This window comes from Bubalus kerabau, chromosome 8 (genome assembly GCF_029407905.1).
Source record: "Bubalus kerabau isolate K-KA32 ecotype Philippines breed swamp buffalo chromosome 8, PCC_UOA_SB_1v2, whole genome shotgun sequence".
Taxonomy (NCBI): domain Eukaryota; kingdom Metazoa; phylum Chordata; class Mammalia; order Artiodactyla; family Bovidae; genus Bubalus; species Bubalus kerabau.
The window spans coordinates 92,444,040-92,464,878 of NC_073631.1; the positions used below are offsets into that span (position 1 = coordinate 92,444,040).

The window sequence follows — 20,839 nt, forward strand, 5'->3', positions numbered from 1 at the left end:
TGACTTCGAGGAAAACTTAGAAGCTATCTTCATAAAATGAGTAGACAAAGAGTTCTTAAACAAGAAATTACAAAAGTACTGACCATAAAATAAAAGTTAACAAAGCAGACTATATTAAAATAAAGAACTTTTGTTCATCCAAAGACACCATTAAGAGGGTAAATAGGCACTAACACAGAGTGAAAAAAATATTCACAATTCATATACCTGACAAAAAACCTGTAGAGCCTAAATATATAAAGAACTTTCACAAATCATTAAGAAATGGATTTTAAAATCCTATAAAAAATGAACCAAAAACTCAAATGGACACTTCATACTTGAGAAGACACACACATTTTTAAAGGTTTTGTTTCATAATTTTTCAGAGAAATTCAAGTTAAAATCACAATAAGATACTAATATAAATGCAACAGAATGGTTGAAATTCAGAAAAATGGAAAATATCAACCGCTGGTGAAAATGTGGAACAACTAGAATTCTTCTGTATCACTAAGAGAGTATAAGTGGTAAAAATCACTCTGGAAAATTAAATACATAGTTTAGCTATGAAGTGAAGTGAAGTGAAGTCGCTCAGTCGTGTCCGACTCGTAGCGACCCCATGGACTGTAGCCTACCAGGCTCCTCAGTCCATGGGATTTTCTAGGCAAGAGTACTGGAGTTGGTTGCCATTTCCTTCTCCAGGGGATCTTCCCGACCCAGGGATCAAACCTGGGTCTCTCGCGCTGTAGGCAGACACTTTATCGTCTGAGCTACCAGGGAAGCCCAGTTTAGCTATAAACTAAAGCAAATATATGCACAGCCTTGAACTTAGGAACTACAATCCTTGGTATGCAATCAACTGAAATGCATATTATATAATATACATTATAACTACATATGTAAATGTGTATATGTTATAAAATTATACATATTCAGTAAAATATATGTAGTAGACTGTCTATAGCAGGATAATAGCCCAAACTGAAAACTACTTAAACAACTAACAGTCATGTTAGTTGTTTGAACTAAGTCATGAACTAACGGAATATATAAATTCTAGTGTGTTCTAACAATAGTATACCATTTAGCAGTGAAAATGAAGAAAGTAAAACTATATGCAATAGTACAGTTGAATCAAAGAAGCAGAAATCAAATGTTCCAAAAAAAAAAAAAAGACTAAGAGTGTATTCTTTTTATATAAAGAACAAATATAGAGAAACTAATAAATGTGAGAAGTTATGAGATTATTTACTGCTAAGGGTGAGGAGAGTGTGAATGGCGACCCTAGGTGAGGGTACAATGGAAGTTTCTAGAGTGCTAGATATATGAGCATGCTAATACTGTGGAAAGAGAGATGTATATTCCACTTCAATTAAACAACAGACAAGAATTGTAAATATAGTTTTCCATTAACAGTGAGGTTAAGGGCACCAACCATCCATGTAACTAAAAATCCTCTTTTAACTTACAGTCAGCCCTCTATTGGAGAGGGAAATGGCAACCCACTCCAGTGTTCTTGCCTGGAGAATCCCAGGGACGGGGGAGCCTGGTGGGCTGCAGTCCATGGGGTTGCCAAGAGTCAGACACGACTGAGTGACTTCACTTTGACTTTTCACTTTCATGCATTGGAGAGGGAAATGGCAACCTACTCCAGTGTTCTTGCCTGGAGAATCCCAGGGACGGGGGAGCCTGGTGGGCTGCTGTCTCTGGCATCGCACAGAGTCAGACACGACTGAAGTGACTTAGCTTAGCAGACCTCTATCCTCATTTCAGCATCCATGGATTCAACTAACCATGGGATCTTGTTTACTACTGAAAAGAATCTGTGCGTAAGTGGACCTGTGAAGTTCAAAACTGTGCTGTTCAAAAGTCAACTGTACTATAGGAAATAGCAATGTGTGAGAATCAGCTATTTTTTTTTGAAATGTGGATAAGCCTGTAATATAGTGTTATAATAATAATCTTTCCAGTTCTCTTTAACCAAATGTTCTCCACTATTCTTCTGTCCTCAGGGGAAAGGCATTAATAGAGCAAGAGAGTTATTTCCCACCATATCTAAGACCACTGATAGAATACACCCGGAGTACCTCACTCATTTATGAGCATCAGTGATCACAAGAACCACAGATAAACCGAAGCATTAGAAGAAAAGACAACAAAGATAGTTAAGGAGTTGCATGGAAACTCATGTAACAAGAGCAAAATAGCAAGGGACTAAAATGTTTAAAACTTAAGAGACTGAAAATATTAAAGTACTGAAAAGCTGATTATTAAAAAATCACATACTATCTAGTAGTTTTGCCTTTTTACTAAAATTCTTTCACAAAATGCAGCTAGTCTGAATCGCAGCAGGTAACACTTCCGTAGACAGAGGTCAGGTAGTTTGTTCAAATGAAGAGGTTTCTTAATATAAATCATTTGAAGTCTGATCTTATTTACATTTCTTCTTATCTCTTGAAATGCCTGAAGTCATGTTCTAACAAAGCAATCACATTAATTAGTGTTAAATAGTTTCAGTGAGCAACATTGAGTTCTCTTCAAACAAATGTAAGTTCTAAACAGTATGAGTTATACCTTCAGCCTGTGAAAGCGAACGATATCTCCATTTTTATAAATCATTGGAAGGGCTTCATAATTTCCACTAAAGAACAGGCAGGTTAGCTTTACATTTGTCTGGTCCACAATTGTTACAACTGAGCAATAATCTGGAAAACACAAAAATATTTTACTTGACTTTTCGTATTTCAAAGCATCTAATAAAATAAGAAAGTATTAATACTGAGTTCAAAACATCAAACTTTATTCCTCCCTTTAGTCTTCTAAGAACAGGATCAAAACATAGAGAAATTTTCTTCTCTCTTGAAACGCACTGCCAAATTATTTTGCAAAAATGTTTCACAAAAATTCATTTTAGAAAGTTTAATAAAACAAAAATAAAAACCCTACTTAATGTAAATTGTCTGGAGGTAAAATAACATTTTTATTACCTCAAATTTATAAACTGTAAAACAGACAAAATATTTAAATAACATAATTTATAAATACAATTAAATTTAGAGTAAAAACAAACAAAAAATACCAGAAGATATTTGCAGTTAATATGATTAAGAGTGAACATATTGCAAAAAGACACTCTAAAAACTGGTTATAAACCCCAGGGATTTACAGTGAATATGAAATTCAAATGAACAATTCATAGAAAACTGTATAATACCAAATTAAAAGGAAAAGCGATGATCTGCTATTAATACTTACAAAAGGTTACACATCAGAACAAGAGGGGTATTTTATACGATTTAAACTGGCAAAAAAGAACTAACCAAATTTAATGATAGTTGGGCTGCCATGAAAAACAAGTAACTTCAAACTGGTGGTAGCAAAAACTATAATAGATGTTATCATTTAAAGTACATGTTTCAGAAAAATGAACACTGAGAATATGTGTTGATTTCCTTCCTTCTCAATACTATACTCAGTACAGAGGAAAAGATAAATCCAAAACAGTGAAGGGAGAGAAGAGGTGAGGAGAGGAGCATGAAGGAGATGGAAAAAAGATATCAACATTATTTCAGGAAGTTGGGAAAGTAAATGGTTAAGGGATCAGATGGACAGAGAGGATGCAAACAGAAAATACTCTGAAGCAGCTACAGCAAAGATGGGAGCCTTTAGGATTAAGGGAGACAGTGAAAAACAGCTAAAATTGGGGCCAATGAAAAGTTTACACATGGAACAACTGCTTCAATGATCACCCATCTTAACCTTCCCTTGAAGATGATTTCAGGTAGGCAGGTAGGATATCTCAGTCTCTAACTGCACCTCTTCGTGGAACAGACTGCTTTCCAAGGAAGTTTCACTGATAGACCAAGAAGTGGTAAGGCTTCTGATGAGGATGTTCAATGGCACCCCACTCCAGTACTCTTGCCTGGACAATCCCATGGATGGAGGAGCCTGATGGGCTGCACTCCATGGGGTTGCTAAGGGTCGGACACGACTGAGCGACTTCACTTTCAGTTTTCACTTTCATGCATTGAAGAAGGAAATGGCAACCACTCCAGTGTTTTTGCATGGAGAATCCCAGGGACAGGGGAGCCTGGTAGGCTGCCATCTATGGGGTCGCACAGAGTTGGACACGACTGAAGCGACTTAGCAGTAGCCGCAGCATTATCACTTTAGGCGGTCTATAACCAGATAGAAAGCTGTCCTCCCACCCACCTTAGACTGACACTTTCAATGTGCCCCATGTGAGTACTATTTGTTTCCTATTATAAGATTTGTCTCTTATTAGAAGTGTGAACATTATAAGATTTTCCGTTTAAAAAAGAGATCATGTTGAAAAAACAAACTCTTCATATACAAAGCAAAGGAAACAAATGTCTAAAATGTCTAAAACGTCAAAAATCTAAAATAAATGATACCTACATTTGTAAATGTAAAAATAAGACACAGAACAAAAATAGAAGAAAAGGAGGAAGAACACCAGGAGGGGGAAGGGAGGAGACGGAAGAGAACAGAGGAGTACGGAGAAAGGGGAAGGAATGGGAAAGTGAGGAGACAGGACTGGAGGGAAAGAGGGAAAACAGAAACCTGATTCTGTGAGGAGGGGACAGTAATTAACTCAGAGAACATAAAAAACTTCAAAAACAAAACCTTAACGAGCATCTTCAAAAACAGTGAAATATATTATATCCTCATCTCTTGATGTAGAGGGTCTATTGGACCCACTTTTTAGTTTTGGAGTTTCCTTTGTCAGTAGTTTTAACTATTTGTAAGGAGTGTTATTTTGTGACATTTTGTCTCTTAGCAGTCTTCCAAAGATTAAAGGTAAATTCACTCATTTTTTAATAGAATAAAACACATTCTTTTTTAATAGAATAAAACATATTCTTGCTTGTGATGACCATATGGCTCTTTTTTACCCTTTTATAAATCTAAGATCTATTATGGAATTTTTAATCATGTATTTTCCTTTATCTTGAAATATTTGTCAATTTCATTCTATTATTTCACCATTATTTCTAACTATGCTTAAAAAAGACTAAATTAATATTAAAATGGGAAAATGAGAGACTTGCTTAGGAGAAAGATGCAAGAGTGTAATGAGTCATCCCTGGTGCATGCACTGCTCAAAGTGTTATAACACCTTTCAAGATGATATAAAAAAACAAGTTGGAAAACGATCTTTGGAATTTCTTCTTCTGCTTTAAGAATTCAGTTAAGAATTCAGAAGTGAAATTTTCTGCCAATGGCCATAGAGAAGAAAATCAATAGAATTCCTTTAACCATTATTAGATGAAGCAGAAGCTGAATGCAAAGACAGGCAACAGCACATTAGATTCTATGGATAATGAGTAATGTACTTTGAATAAAACACAAATGATCTGAAGGTTTTAAGTTTCATGTAATTTCATGACAGACAAAACATAAAGGCAAAGAGATCGCTGGTCTAATGAAATCTAATTCAGGTACACAAAGATCAAAGATCAAACTCGGTATCTTTACATTTTTGTTTCCTGACAGCTTCTGCAAAATCATGTATCACATATTTATTTGTACTAGAATACACAAACTCACATTTCATATTTATATCAGAGAACTAGTTACTACTTGTACTTATTTTAAGTTGCAGTGATTCTAAATTACTCCTCTCATTTTAAATGCTTCACAATGGTCCTCTTTTGTAAATTGGAAATACAATACGTCAACAAAATTGCAAATTTAGGAGGCATAAATAACAGTAGTTGAATCTAAACGTTAGCCAGGATGAACTGACAGAGCCGTCTTTGTGGCATATACATGATACTGAAGAGTGGAATAACTGAAAAACAAAACAAACTGGGGTGTGGTTAAAAAAAATCAGGCTTAACCTAAATTTCAGAATATTGAAAACTGCCTCATGGTTTTGTTTTTCCTGGAAAATGCAGCCTTCCCATAGATAACTTGATAGGTTGCAAAGGACTCCATATGACACTCTGAGAAGCAGTGTAGAGACCCATTGTCCAGAGGGTCTAATATAGGGTCACCATTAGCTTTTGTAGTATCTTTGTGCAAATTAGAAAAAGACTCCTCTTTCTCAAGTAGAAATACTCTACAACCTAACTAGCTTTAAGAGGAACTTTACTGAGCCCAAGAGAGTAGCAGTCTTGGCACACATTTACTTTCTGGCCTTTCTGTCCAATGCTTTGGTCACTGGATGTAAAGAGCTGACTCATTGGAAAAGACTGTGATGCTGGGAAACATTGAGGGCAGGAGGAGAAAGGGTCAACAAAGGATGAGATGGTTGAATGGTTCAATGGACAGGAGTATGAACAAGAGACAGTGAGACATCCAGGAGATAGTGAAGGACAGGGAAGCCTGGTGTGCTGCAGTCCATGGGGTCACAAACAGTTGGACATGACTTAGTGATTGAACAACTTTCTATCCAAACCTTCAGAAACAGGGACACTTGTACATGTGACACCTGCAATGCACACATTCCTTCTCTAAGTCCTTCCTCCTCCCCACTCCCCTTGAAGTGTCTGTGTCAGGTTTGGAGTTAGGTAGGAACGGACTGCCAAGAAAGAAAGAAGTGACCTTGGGACTGCCCAAAGAACAACACAAAGGTTGTGTTGTTGATACATGCTCAGAATTCTAAGAGGGTAAAAGGAATGGCTCCACATGCTGCTATAGATTTATGTAGCAGAGGGCATTCCCAAGTGGCAGCAGAACTTGGCCTGCAATCTACACAGCTGTGTTTTCATCTAAGTGACTCCATGTGGAAGAAAAAGGCATCTCCTTAGACAGTGCACACCTGTGCACTTCATACACGAGCTATCACATGCCAAGTCCCTGTTCTTTCCTTTCTTTCTTTCATTGGAAGTACTACCAATGGCTTTTCACAAGTGTAAGCCAAATAGATCTACCTAGTGCTCAAATCCTTTTATAAAAATAAGATTTTATTAACAGAGAAAAAAGAGAATCTTTCCATAGAGCAAAGGCTTCCTTGAAAGCAAAAAAAAAAAAAAACTATACTACATACATATATACAGTGATAAAATACTGACATCTGTAAGCATATAAGACTTAGTTCAGTAAGGATCTAAATATTATGCAACGGTAGAATCAGCATAGATACTAACTATAGGTGAATGACAAAGCTCTCTAGAACATAAACCTCCTTAGGAATTCCCTCCACCACCACAGAATGCTGAATATTTCAGTGGTGGTTAGTAGTCTGTATTTCAGCAGCAAGGAACTCTACTTGGGTCTCTGCTATTTCCCAATCCAGTTTTTTAAAAAATTTAGTACATAAGCTAATCCGAATTTTATTGAGTGTCTACCTAATGCTAGGTATATATATGTACTAGTCAGAAAGACTACTAAATGAACAGGGCATGGCACCTTCTCTTATGAAGTTTACATTTTCCTTACATTGACTTACATCTTAACACTAATGCTGTGATCTCAGTTTGTGTGTTATTTTATATGTGAATATTTGCTAGTGTGTAGAGTTTATACTCTGTATATGTAATGATTCATCACAATAACCACAGAACTAATGATCCAGATGACATTTTCTAGAATAACTGGAAACTGACATTTAAGCTTGACACTGGATAAACAGACAGGCTTAAGATATGGCCCTGGATCCTTGGTGAGCAGTAAAATAAGCATTCACATTTCAGAAAAGTGGTGAAAACAAAATTTTTCATACATTTCACATCCAGCTTTGGAGTTCAAAAAATGAGACCTAAAGCTAAATTTCAAACCATGACTGAAGCTTAACCTGAGTCTGAAATTATGTTTAACATTAAAGGATATATACTTTGGTAAAAGATATTTATAGTCCTAAATATGGTTTGAGTTATCAAATAATAATAATAATGTACAAAATAAAATGTCAACATTCCAAATTAATTTATGAAATGGAATAATGTATTTGATGTTGAAGCTGAAACTCCAATACTTTGGCCACCTGATGAGAAGAGCTGACTCATTTGAAAAGACCCTGATGCTGGGAAAGATTGAGGGCAGAAGGGGACGACAGACGATGAGATGGTTGGATGGCATCACTGACTCGATGGACATGAGTTTGGGTGGACTCCGGGAGTTGGTGATGGACAGGGAGGCCTGGCATGCTGTGGTTTATGGGGTCGCAAAGTCGGACACGACTGAGCAATTGAACCGAACTGAATGTATTTGACTTTTCAGACAGAAAACAAAACCAAACCACAGTACCTATGTTATGCAAGGTATCTTATTCCCAAGTCTAAAAATGGAGGGGGGGGGGGCGGTGTGGGAATTATGTTACTTAGCAGTCAGCAACTGCTGAGGGCTTACTAAATACCAGGTTTCTGCTAAGCAATTTATACGCATTGTCTCCCTGAATTTTTAGATAGCTGTATACTGCAATTAACAAACAAGAGAACTTAAGTTTTTTAAAAGGTCTCAGTAAGATACCCAAGTATGAAAGTCACATGTAGCTTAGCATAACTGATTCCTGTGTTTCTATATTTAACCAGAACACTGTACTGTCTCCATATTACATGTTTTTCAAACATAAACAGTAATTTCAAAGAAAGTAAAATATTATGCTTAAAACTGTGATAGAGGCTTGAGAGTTTTTCTAAATAGGAAAAATTATACTGTATCTTAACTCTATATTATCTACAATTTCATGCATCTCCTGTTAAAGAATTCATTACTAAAGAATTAACATATCATTCATTATAATGAAACTTCCTTCACCTATAAATTTACTCCAGAAACAGACCTCACAAACATAGAAAAAGTCTATAAAAATTCATTATGATGATGCTTGAACTTATTTTTACATTCTTTGCAACAATTATTTTTTGACTCATAAGTTAAAAGAAGAAAAGGAAACAAAAAAGAGCATCTTCTGAGGTAGTTGAACAAGAGTTAAATCCTAGTGAAGAGACAAAGGCAATAAAAGAAGATATATAGTTAAATGTGAGGCTACATAGAGAGGTATTTTGAGTGGTTAGAAGAAAAAGAAGAGAGCACAGTATTATAAATTAGGAGCTGGCAAACTATGGTCCACAGCCACATCCAGCCCACTGCCTGTTTATTATCTTTCCAAAGCATTCAACTTTCAAAAAAAAAAAAAAAAACACACACACAAAAAACAGTCTTTTCACATTCATATTCATCTGTCTCCATAAGATTTAATGAAATTACTTAATCAGAATAACAAGGAAAAAGAGTACAAAGAGATTTGGGAACAAAACTGCAAGAACACAAGTCTTGAGAGAATACAGTTCTACTAATAGGAGCAGAAATTGAGCAGGGGCATTAGGGCTGGTCAATTCTGGATCACCAATTCCCAGTTGTGAGAGCAAAGAGTCGGACACGACTGAGCGACTGAACTGAACTGAACACGGTTTAATGGGGGAGTGGAAACACTTTGCTCATTGTCAAATTAGATAAGAGGTAGGTTAAGACAGTTTCTTATTTAAATAAGGACTTAGCTGTGGGAAGACACCCAATGTGTCTTGAAATAGATCACATATATTTATTGTGTAATGAATGACATATGTGAACACAGAAAATATTTTTCAGAATATTAGATTTAGAGGATTTCTAAAGCACGCCAGAAGCAGACATTCTTTAACCAGAAAACACAGACAATAGGCTTCCAGATTTAGTATTAAGTCCTCACAGTTCACAAATTCTATAATACATAGTAGTTGACCAACCATCTTTACTAAATTAATGCATGTCATTGTGTGTTCAGTTGTTGAGTCTGACTCTTTGCAGCACCATGGACTGTAGCCTGCCAAGCTCCTCTGCCCATGGATTTTCCAGGCAGGCATACTGGAGAGGGGTGCCATGTCCTACTCCAAGGGATCTTCCTGACCCAGAGATTGAACCCAAGTCTCTGGCAATGTCTCTCCTGCATTGGCAGGCAATTCATTACCACTAGCGCCACCTGGGAAGCACCACCTACAGTGAATGTATGGTACTTGTAAAAATCCTCCCTCTGAACTGTGGTGTTGGAGAAGACTCTTGAGAGTCCCTTGGACTGCAAGGAGATCCAGCCAGTCCATTCTGAAGGAGATCAGTCCTGGGATTTCTTTGGAGGGAATGATGCTGAAGCTGAAACTCCGGTACTTTGGCCACCTCATGTGAAGAGTTGACTCATTGGAAAAGACTCTGATGCTGGGAGGGATTGGGGGCAGGAGGAGAAGGGGACGACAGAGGATGAGATGGCTGGATGGCATCACTGACTCGATGGACGTGAGTCTGAGTGAACTCCGGGAGTTGGTGATGGACAGGGAGGCCTGGCATGCTGCGATTCATGGGGTCGCAAAGAGTTGGACATGACTGAGCAACTAAACTGAACTGAACTGAAGCTTACTGCAAACACTGAAAATCATTTAGCCTCTTTATGCCTCAATTTCCTTATTTGAAAAATGGGGGAAATTAGTATTCACCTCATATGATTGCTAAAATTAAATATGTAATCACATGTAAATTGCTTAAAACTGCACCTAGAACATGGCTAAATGGTATATATAAGAGCTGGTCAGTGGTGGTGATGGTGGTGGTAGCAGCAGCAGCAATAGCAGCATGTCTCTTACTGTTAATAAACTGTAACATTCTTATCTAATGAACACAGATATAATCTTAGAATCTGCCGTAACAAAGAACCTAAAGACACTGCCAATATACAGTGTCAAACTGACTGTAGTTGGTACATGAAAAGAAAAGTACAGATGTAAGACATTGCAAAAGAATTCCAATTTGAATTTCCACTGGAATTTCAATTAGTGGCTTTTAGATATGCATCAATCAAGCATCCACAGAGAAATATCTTATAGTTAACAAGATAATCTGGTTCTCAACTGAAATATCATTTGGAACACAGAGTTTCTGAGAAGCTATAAGGTAGAAAATAACATTAACCACTTATTCAAAAACTAAAATGTTGAAGATAATATAGAACTGTAAAGAGATAAGAGAATCCTGCTACTTTTATTATGTGTTAAAGATAAAAATACTTTAAAAAATGTGAAACAATACCATACTCCATGTTTTTGGAAAATATATTTTTCATTAAAAATGTTATTTATGTTTACATGTAATAGACTATTTTTGGTTTAAATGAATTATTAAATGTTAGTCTTTCACTTTTAATTTCCAGTATGTTTAAATAATCTGTAACTACGACCCATAAAAATAGAAGCTCCTTGAGATCTTGATAATTTTTAGGAGAACAGAAAACTTAAAAATCACTGATTTAGGGCATCAACAATATTATACTCTTTGCAAGTGAAAATTCACAAAGTACTACATTTTATATAGAAAACTACAGAGATGAGGCCCTTGCAATTCTATCATAATCAAACTGCAAAGATACAGATGTATACTTATGGCTGATTCATGCTAATGTACGGCAGAAACCAATGAAATATTGTAAACCAATTATCCTCTAATTAAAAATAAATAAATTTTTAAAAATTGCAAAAAAATAAGAATTGGCCCTAACCCTTCCTAGTTGCTAATCTCTAAACTTGACTCCACAGAACAAGTTTCAGCAAACAAAAATCAGAGTACATTAAAAAGGGTTCCATGTTCAAGTAATTCCAAGTAAAATATGCTAAAAATAAAGTTAAACAGGTTCCTTTCTTAAAACTTTTCAGAGGTGATAACGTGCTAATAACACATTGTGAACCTCAAGAGTCAGATACAGTATGCAAAATTTACCACTTTTTCATAGAATGTTTCACAGAATTGGTGTTTTTCCCACTGAAAATGCTTTGCTAAAAGTGTATGCAGATTAGATCTGCAAGTTATTTTAAGGGAAGTATTACTGAGAAAATGGAGAACTTACAGACTCACTTGAGGAAGAGGCAGACACCTCTTCAGGACTGCAGTTCACTCTTGTCTTGGGATATTCTCTTTGGCAGTTCCCGCCTCTCCATTATCTACCTATCTCCTGGCTATCCACTGTTTTACACTTTTGTCTCTTCTTTTTTGCCTTCTTATCTCCCTCTTTGTTGTTAATTACAAGAGAACAATTTAAAATTAAAATCAAAAAAGTAAAATTTCATTTTGATGCTTCCTGATATCAAACCAATTGCTACGCTGACTTCTCCTAATCCTCCAAAAGGGATGTCAAAAGGCTGTCCTTATGTGTCCATAAAATGAGTATGGAGCAACTGCCACATTGAAGAATATTCCCAACTTACATAAACTATAAAACTAAGTAACCAAAATAACCTAGACAGTGTGTTGAAAAGCAGAGATACTACTCTGCTGACAAAGGTCCTTATAGTCAAGGCTATGGTCTTCCCAGTGGCCATGTATGTGTGTGACAGCTGGACTGTAAAGAAGGCAAAGCACCAAAGAATTGATGCCTTGGAACTGTGGTGCTGGAGAAGACTCCTAAGAGTCCCTTAACAGCAAGGAGATCAAACCAATCATTCTTAAAGGAAATCAAATGAATACTCGTTGGAAAGACTGATGCTGAAGCTGAAGCTCCAGTATTTTGGTGATCTGATGCAAACAGCTAACTCATTGGAAAAGTCTCTGATGCTGGGAAAGATTGAGGGTAGAAGAGGGTGTCAGAGGATGAGATGGCTGGATAGCATCACTGATGCAACGGACATGCACTTGGGCAAACTCCGTGAGATGGTGAGGGACAGGGAGGCCTGGCGTGCTGCAGTCCATGGGTCACAAAAAGTCAGACATGGCTGGGCAACTGAACAACAAAAACAACCAAAATAAACTTTGAAACAACCGGGTGAACTAAAACCCAGTGACATATGTAACCTTATAACTTGTCCCTAATAATACAAGTAACTAGCAATCTAGACCATCAGAGAAGTCTAAGATTCAGTTTCCATCTTCTTTATCTTCTTTAAAGTTTATAGACCTTTTTTTAGTATTTCCTATACAAATGAGTATTTTCTAGCAATAAAGTGATAAAGCTGTTCATTTTTTGAATATCCAATAGTATTATAGTATTTGATTTTATATTATTATGGATAGACAAAAACATAGTCATAAACTTGTACTACATATAATGGATTTAAGTGGACCAACATGAACAAAACCCTCATACATTTCATTGCATGTAACAGATTCCCCCCACAAAAAAAGAACTGCATATAAACACTGAACTCTAGTTGATAGTTAGTGAGGTACATCCTAAAATATTTAGGGATAATGTGTACTGATATCTTCAACTTACTCCAAAATGGATCAAAAAAGAAATTAACTAATGGAGTCACCAACAATGGTCAGTATATATGGGTGTTCATTGCATAATTCCTTCAAATATTCTGTATATTTAAATATTTTTATTAAAATGCTGAGAAAAACAAGTACTTTTTTTAAATTAAATATTTCCTGTTTAACAGTATTATCATTAGCTGTTTGACTAGAACACCTTTATAGAATCTTTTGACCTGTTAAATTCTCAAAAAATCCTGAATTAGGTATATCAGAAATTAAAAGGTATTAATAAACTTATCTCAAAAGTACCAAGAATGAAAGAAAATAGTTCGACAGTATTATGGAAGATAATAAACAAATCAATAAACCATAGTTTTGATCTTTCTTCTTTTCTCAATTTGAAGTGTTTTCTTATCTATAATGCTACATGAATCTTATTTTAGTTATAGAAGGTGATTGTGGGTGATGATACCAGTTTCTCAAAATTTGTACTGGGAAATTGAGAGGAGTTAAGAGAAGCCTGAAGAGTCTGCTAAAAACTGATGGACAGCTGTTGAGCTTTTGGTAGGGATTGGGGTATATACACTGTTTATGATTAAATGATCAAAATTGTTTTTAGTGGTAACAGAAATTCATGTGTACTTCTAAGTTCTTATTCTGTTGCTGGTACATGGTACCATTAACCTTTTGCTTAAATCTAATTTATATAATGCATTCAATGACAAATCTTTCAAATATTTAGCATAAAATATGAGCTTTCTTATCATTATATTTCTGCAGAGAATATGTATTTGGTTTATCACTCCACCCTAAAAATCATGTTCACTGGTTTTCACTGGTAATAACCTCTAGGTATACATACAAATTCTATGAAGTCCTGATACTGTTTTCCAAGTAAAGCAAAAATTTTCAAATGTCTAAAAGTAAAAAACTAAAAGTATAAAAAATTATAAGAAATAATCCAAGGCATAAGTTAATTTTTATTGGTTTTCCTATTCCAAACTTCTTTTTAAAAAAAATCCTTCTCATTTTTTAACCAAAAAAGAATTTTTTTGAATGTGTTTTCACTCAAAGAGGAGATGGGAAGGTGAGGTTATCATACAACTCTCAGAAAGTTGGAAGTTTATGAAGAAACTTGAAAAACAATCTATTTTTAAGCCATTTGGGTAGAAGTTATACATTTCAGCAGAATGTGTTTTGTTTCAAAAACAACTTTGCTCTCAAACTTAATCTATACATTCAAAAGGTAACATTAATATATCCATGTGTGGTAAGTCATTTTAGTTCTGTCTGACTTTTTGCAATCCTATGGGCTGTAGCCCACCAGGCTCCTCTCTACATGAAATCCTCCAGACAAGAATACTGGAATGGGTTGCCAAGCCCTTCATCAGGGAATCTTCCCAAACCTGGGTCTCCTGCACTGCGGGCAATGTTCTTCAAAATATCATCTACTGGCTACAAAACAAGCTCTCTAGAAGAGCATAACTAAACATGAGGAAGTTCTCAGACTCTCCTAAGGTTATCTACAAAAATAGAGGAGTTTCGAACTAAAATTTTATGTATTTTGGTGTTTAGATACGTATACAGTTATGTAAGAAACAAAACTTCAGATCCAAGAAATAGGAGGCATTAAAAAAAAAATCTGTCCAATAATTTGCCCTGAAGAACAATAGAGTAGCAATACAGATGAAATATTAAACAGCTTTCAGGTTCTTTCAAAAATTAGATTAGATTCCTGATATAACTGGAAACCAAGCTACTCATTTTAACAAATACTAACAGGGCAAACTATCAAATGAGTTTTCCACCAACTAAATAATCCTTCAATAATGACTACCTAAAATAATAAAAAGTTATTTTCCCCATGCCTCATTTTTGACTCCCAAATGAATGGGAAAAAAAAAAAAAGTGTGAAGTCACAATCAACCTAGAACGTTGTATTTTAATAACAGAATTACAAAACAAAGGTTCAGTTCAGTTCAGTTGCTCAGTCCTGTCCGACTCTTGCGACCCCATGAACCGCAGCACGCCAGCCCTCCCTGTTCATCACCAACTCCTGGAGTCCACCCAAACCCATATCCATTGAGTCGGTGATGCCATCCAACCATCTCATCCTCTGTCATCCCCTTCTCCTCCTGCCCTCAATCTTTCCCAGCATCAGGGTCTTTTCAAATAAGTCAGCTCTTCACATCAGGTGGCCAAAGTATTGGAGTTTCAACTTCAACATCAGTCCTTCCAATGAACACCCAGGACTGATCTCCTTTAGGATGGACTGGTTGGATCTCCTTGCAGTCCAGGGGACTCTCAAGAGTCTTCTCCAACACCACAGTTCAAAAGCATCAATTCTTCGGTGCTCAGCTTTCTTTTTTTTTTTTTTTAATTTTTTTTTCTTTTCTTTGTTTTTGAAGAAGGGGAGAGTGCAAGGGCCACGTGGACGCCGGCGTGCCGTCCTCCCTCCCCCCATCGGCTGGGGCAGAGGGAACGGACACATGCGCGGAAGCATGTGACAGCCACGACAGGCACGCGCCGCCAGCCTCCCGGCCCCCAGGCCCCGCGTGTCCCGCCCCCCCACCCCGGGAAAGGGGACGGCGGGGCCGCCCTGCAACGCCCCGGACTCTCGCCCGCAACACGCCTATCGCCCGTCCCCTAGCCCGGCCCGCGGGCAAGGGCCCCCGGTGGGGAAGCGGAGGAGGGCGCAGCACCCGGAGGCCGGGAGGCACAGCTTTCTTTATAGTCCAACTCTTAGGAAAAACCATAGCCTTGATTAGACGGACCTTTGTTGGAAAAGTAATGTCTCTGCTTTTGAATATGCTGTCTAGGTTGGTCATAACTTTCCTTCCAAGGAGTAAGCCTCTTTTAATTTCATGGCTGCAATCACCATCTGCAATGATTTTGGAGGCCAGAAAAATAAAGTCAGCCACTGTTTTCCCATCTATTTGACATGAAGTGATGGGACTGGATGCCATGATCTTAGTTTTCTGAATGTTGAGCTTTAAGCCAACTTTTTCACTCTTCTCTTTCACTTTCATCAAGAGGCTTTTTAGTTCCTCTTCACTTTCTGCCATAAGGGTGGTGTCATCTGCATATCTGAGGTTACTGATATTTCTCCCGGCAATCTTGATTCCAGCTTGTGCTTATTCCAGCCCAGCATTTCTCATGAGGTACTCTGCATATAAGTTAAATAAGCAGGGTGACAATGTACAGCCTTGACGTACTCCTTTTCCTATTTGGAACCAGTCTGTTGTTCCATGTCCAGTTCTAACTGTTGCTACCTGATCTGCATATAGGTTTCTCAAGAGGCAGGTCAGCTGGTCTGGTATTCCCATCTCTTTCAGAATTTTCCACAGTTTATTGTGATCCACACAGTCAAAGGCTTTGGCATAGTCAATAAAGCAGAAATAGATGTTCTTCTGGAACTCTCTTGCTTTTTCGATGATCCAGCAGATGTTGGCAATTTGATCTCTAGTTCCTCTGCATTTTCTAAAACCAGCTTGAACATCAGGAAGTTCACGGTTCACATATTGCTGAAGCCTGGCTTGGAGTATTTTAAGCATTACTTTGCCAGCATGTGAGATGAGTGCAATTGTGTGGTAGTTTGAGCATTCTTTGGCATTGCCTTTCTTTGGGATGGAATGAAAACTGACCTTTTGCAGTCCTGTGGCCACTGCTGAGTTTTCCAAATTTGCTGACATATTGAGTGCAGCACTTTCACAGTGTCATCTTTCAAGATCTGAAATAGCTCAACTGGAATTCTGTCACCTCTACTAGCTTTGTTTGTAGTGATGCTTCCTAAGGCCCACTTGACTTCACATTCCAGGATGTCTGGCTCTAGGTGGGTGATCATATCATCGTGATTATCTGGGTCATGAAGATCTTTTTTGTACAGTTCTTCTGTGTATTCCTGCCACCTCTTTTTAATATCTTCTGCTTCTCTTAGGTCCCTACTATTTCTGTCTCTTATTGTGCCCATCTTTGCATGAAATGTTCCCTTGGTATCTCTAATTTTCTTGAAGAGATCTCTAGTCTTTCTGGTCTACTGGAGAAGGGAATGGCAAACCACTTCAGTATTCTTGCCTTGAGAACCCCATGAAAAGTATGAAAAACAAAGGTAATTTAAGTTTATTTTCTTGAAAGCTAATACCAGTAGAGAAAGTACGGAGAGTAGAATGACATTTAATAAATCACTATTCTTTCTTAGTTTATCTAAATATTAATATAATGTCTGTGTATGTGTACATGTGTGTGCTCATTTCTGTCCGCCTCTTTGTGATCCCACAGACTGTTGCCAGCAGACTCCTCTATCCATGGGATTCTATAGGCAAGAATACTGGAGTGGGTTGCCATTTCCTCCTCCAGGGGATCCTCCTGACCCAGGGATCACACCTGCATCTTTGGTGTCCCTTGCAGTTGCAGGCAGATTCTCTTACCACTGAGCCACCTGGAACCCCCAAATAACCTCTAAAACACATATTTAAACTTTTGATAAAGGATTGATTTTAACTACTTTAATGCTTCAGTAAGACTTCATGTTTAAACTGAGAAAGTGTTTTAACTACTTTAACACTTAGGTAATACTTCATGTAACTTGATATAAATATAGAAAAGATAACAAATGATAAATTAAGCCCTATAGTCTGCAATCTTAAGCAATTCACCTAATTTCCTCAGTATGATTAAGTGTAAATTGCCTTGGAGTTATATTATAAGGAAAAGCTGGTAGTTCATCTAAGCAAGGTCTTTAATCAAAGAAGCATGCATGCATGCATAAATTATATAATCCACAAAAAATTCCTCCATGAAAGTTGCTTTACCATCTTTTATCTATTATCAATACTAGAGCAGCATTGCTTTTAAACCAATCAGTATTTCCCCAACAGTTTTCTATTTGTGTGAAAGTTTATTATTGAATCACTAAAGTAAAAGCCATGAAGGCAAATCACTGAACTCAGGTGATACTATATGCTACAACCTTATCTGTTTACAAGGATACTTTCTATATAATACATAACAGCACTCTGTAACTATGCTGGTATGAAGTTATCATAATTTCCACTCATGTTTTTATAATATTGGAAAAGACCATGGGAAGCAGGAAGAGAAGAAAGCGTAAACAGTGTGATAGAGATATAAGTTCTAAATACATGTGTGCACATACACACAGATTAGACAGGAAAGTAAGTAGGTAGGTAGACAGACACTCGACAAGTTTATAAATGTTATTCTAGAATTACACCTGGGGGCATTTTCCTCTTATGTTTTACTCTAGGTATTAAGCAACCACAGGTCATAGATGGTATACTAGGTTTAAGGATTTATATTAAAACTAGCAGTGTTCTTTATCTTTCCAGAGTTTGTGCTTAAAATAAGGTAGATAAAATAAAAAGAATGACTTTTAAAATAACTATAAAAGTATATTGATATTCATCAATAAAAAGGAATAAACTACTAATACATGCTATAACATGGAGCCTTAAAATCATTATGCTAAGTGAAAGAAGCCAGAAGCAAAGTGAGGCTCTCTGTATGACGTGAACATAATGGCATAAAAATATTAGTTTGGTGCAAAAGTAATCACGGTTTTACTTTACTGAATTTTGCTGTTTGATACTGGAATACATTCTTAAATAAATATGGTTATATATTATACATCATTTTAACGCACATTTCTCCCTTTATGTTTTTTTTGCTGACTTCCTATTGTTGTTCAGTTGCTAACTCATGTCCAACTCTTTCCGACCCCATAGACTACAGCACGCCAGGCTTCCTTATCCCTCACCATCCCCCAGAGTTTGCTCAAATTCATGTACATTGAGTCAGTGATGCTCTCTAACCCTCTCATCCTCTGTTGCCCCCTTCTCTTCCTGCCCTCAATCTTTCCCAGCATCAGGGTCTTTTTCAATGAGTCAGCTCTTCTCATCAAGTAGTCAAAGTATTGGAGTTTCAGCTTCAGCATCAGTCCTTCCAATGAGTATTCAGGGTTGCTTTCATGTAGGACTGACTGGGTTGACTTATTACTTGCTGCTTATTGCATATTTATTTTAGACTGTGGAAATGATGTTAGACAAAAAGCAAATTTGAGTAATTTTCTTATTCAAGTTCAAATGGGTTGTAAAGCAGTGGAGACAACTTGCAACGACAACAACACATGTGGCCTAGGAACTGCTAACGGACATACAGTGCAGTGGTGGTTCAAGAAGTGTTGCAAAGGAGACAAAGCCTTGAAGATGAGGAGCGCAGTGGCATAAAAAACTCATGTAGAGACTGTAGTAAATACTCTGCCTAATGATTAAAAATTGGGCAACACCTGAATAGTCCTCTTTTTTGAGGAGACCTGTTGCAGATCATACACTGGGAGAAGAGAATTCACCCCAAGCTCTCTGTTAGCTGTTCTTCCACAGAGCCTTATATGGAGGTACAGATAATATACATGACTTAGACACATCATAATATTTAATAGATGATTTTGAAACAAGGCAGTTATCAACAAAAAGTGAGATCATTGCACACTACATACAAAATAAAATTTGAGGCAATACATCCAGTTTTAAAAACTATAAAATAATCTTAAAGAAAAAAATCTTTTTGCAGATCTTCTATGGGTAAGACTCACCAAACAAACAAATTATGACTCCACAAGCACTATAAACATTTATATTTCAAAAACTATCAGCACAAAACTAAAATGCTGGGGAAATCATCTATAACATTTATGATGAAAAAGAGCAAGAAGCTGCCAGAAATCACTGAAAAAGGACAACCAAACTGAAAAATACGGAACAGAATATATTTTTATTTTCTTAATTGATGTATGTGAAGTTGGGAGGGAAAGCAATATACTGAAGTAGAAGAAAATCTTAAAAATGCAGATAGAAATCAAAGTTTTTTGTAACTTAAAAGTAATTTTTGTGAGCCCAATATTAATAGAATCCATTAGACCTGTGATGGATATATAATATAATACATTATATAATATATTATATAATATAATGAAGTATTGCATTGATAGCCACTTAAAATATGAGTGTGTGTTAGTCCCTTAGTTGTGTCCGACTCTTTGTGACCCCATGGACTGCATCCCAACCAGACTCCTCTGTCCATGGGATTCTCCAGGCAAGAATATGGAGTGGGTTGCCATTTCCTTCTCCACGGGATCTTCCTGACCCAAGGATCAAACCTGGGTCTGTTGTATTGCAGGCAGATTCTTTACCATCTGAGCTATAGGGAAGTCCACTTAAAATATATTTGTAATAATTCTGAATAACCTTGCAAAGACCAACTGCCAATGATTGATACATGACAGTTCTAGCATATAAAGATGTTGACTGTATATATAACCAATACAATCTGAACAAGCCAGTTTTACCACATATGAAAACCATAAATTAAATACAAAATTTTTTTTTTAATTTTATTCAAGAATATAAACAAGGAGTGTATCACACTGTGTATCATAGGTCCTTAATAATGATCCCTAAAAAAGCCCGCTACAAGAGCATAAAAGTATGCATCAATATACTGCTGACATTCTATTGCTTCAAATTATATTTAAGTCGACTGCTTCAGCACTAGTACACATTTTCATTATAAAGCTGACAACTGTTGCTGCTATTTTCAAAGTCTGGAATGTTACCTCTTTTTCCTCTTCTATCAAAATCCAATATCCTTTAAAGTTCAGCTC

The 20,839-nt window shown here is 36.6% G+C and overlaps 1 protein-coding gene across 6 annotated transcripts in view; it reads right to left on the reverse strand.

The window, feature by feature from the left end:
- POT1 (protection of telomeres 1) overlaps positions 1 to 20,839 on the reverse strand; it is a 98,310-nt gene that overhangs the window by 42,835 nt on the left and 34,636 nt on the right. For all 6 annotated transcript variants that reach the window (XM_055590830.1, XM_055590833.1, XM_055590831.1 and 3 more), the window contains one exon: positions 2,557 to 2,687. In XM_055590830.1, the coding sequence (XP_055446805.1) occupies positions 2,557 to 2,687 (131 nt within the window). The remainder of the gene's footprint in view (positions 1 to 2,556; positions 2,688 to 20,839) is intronic.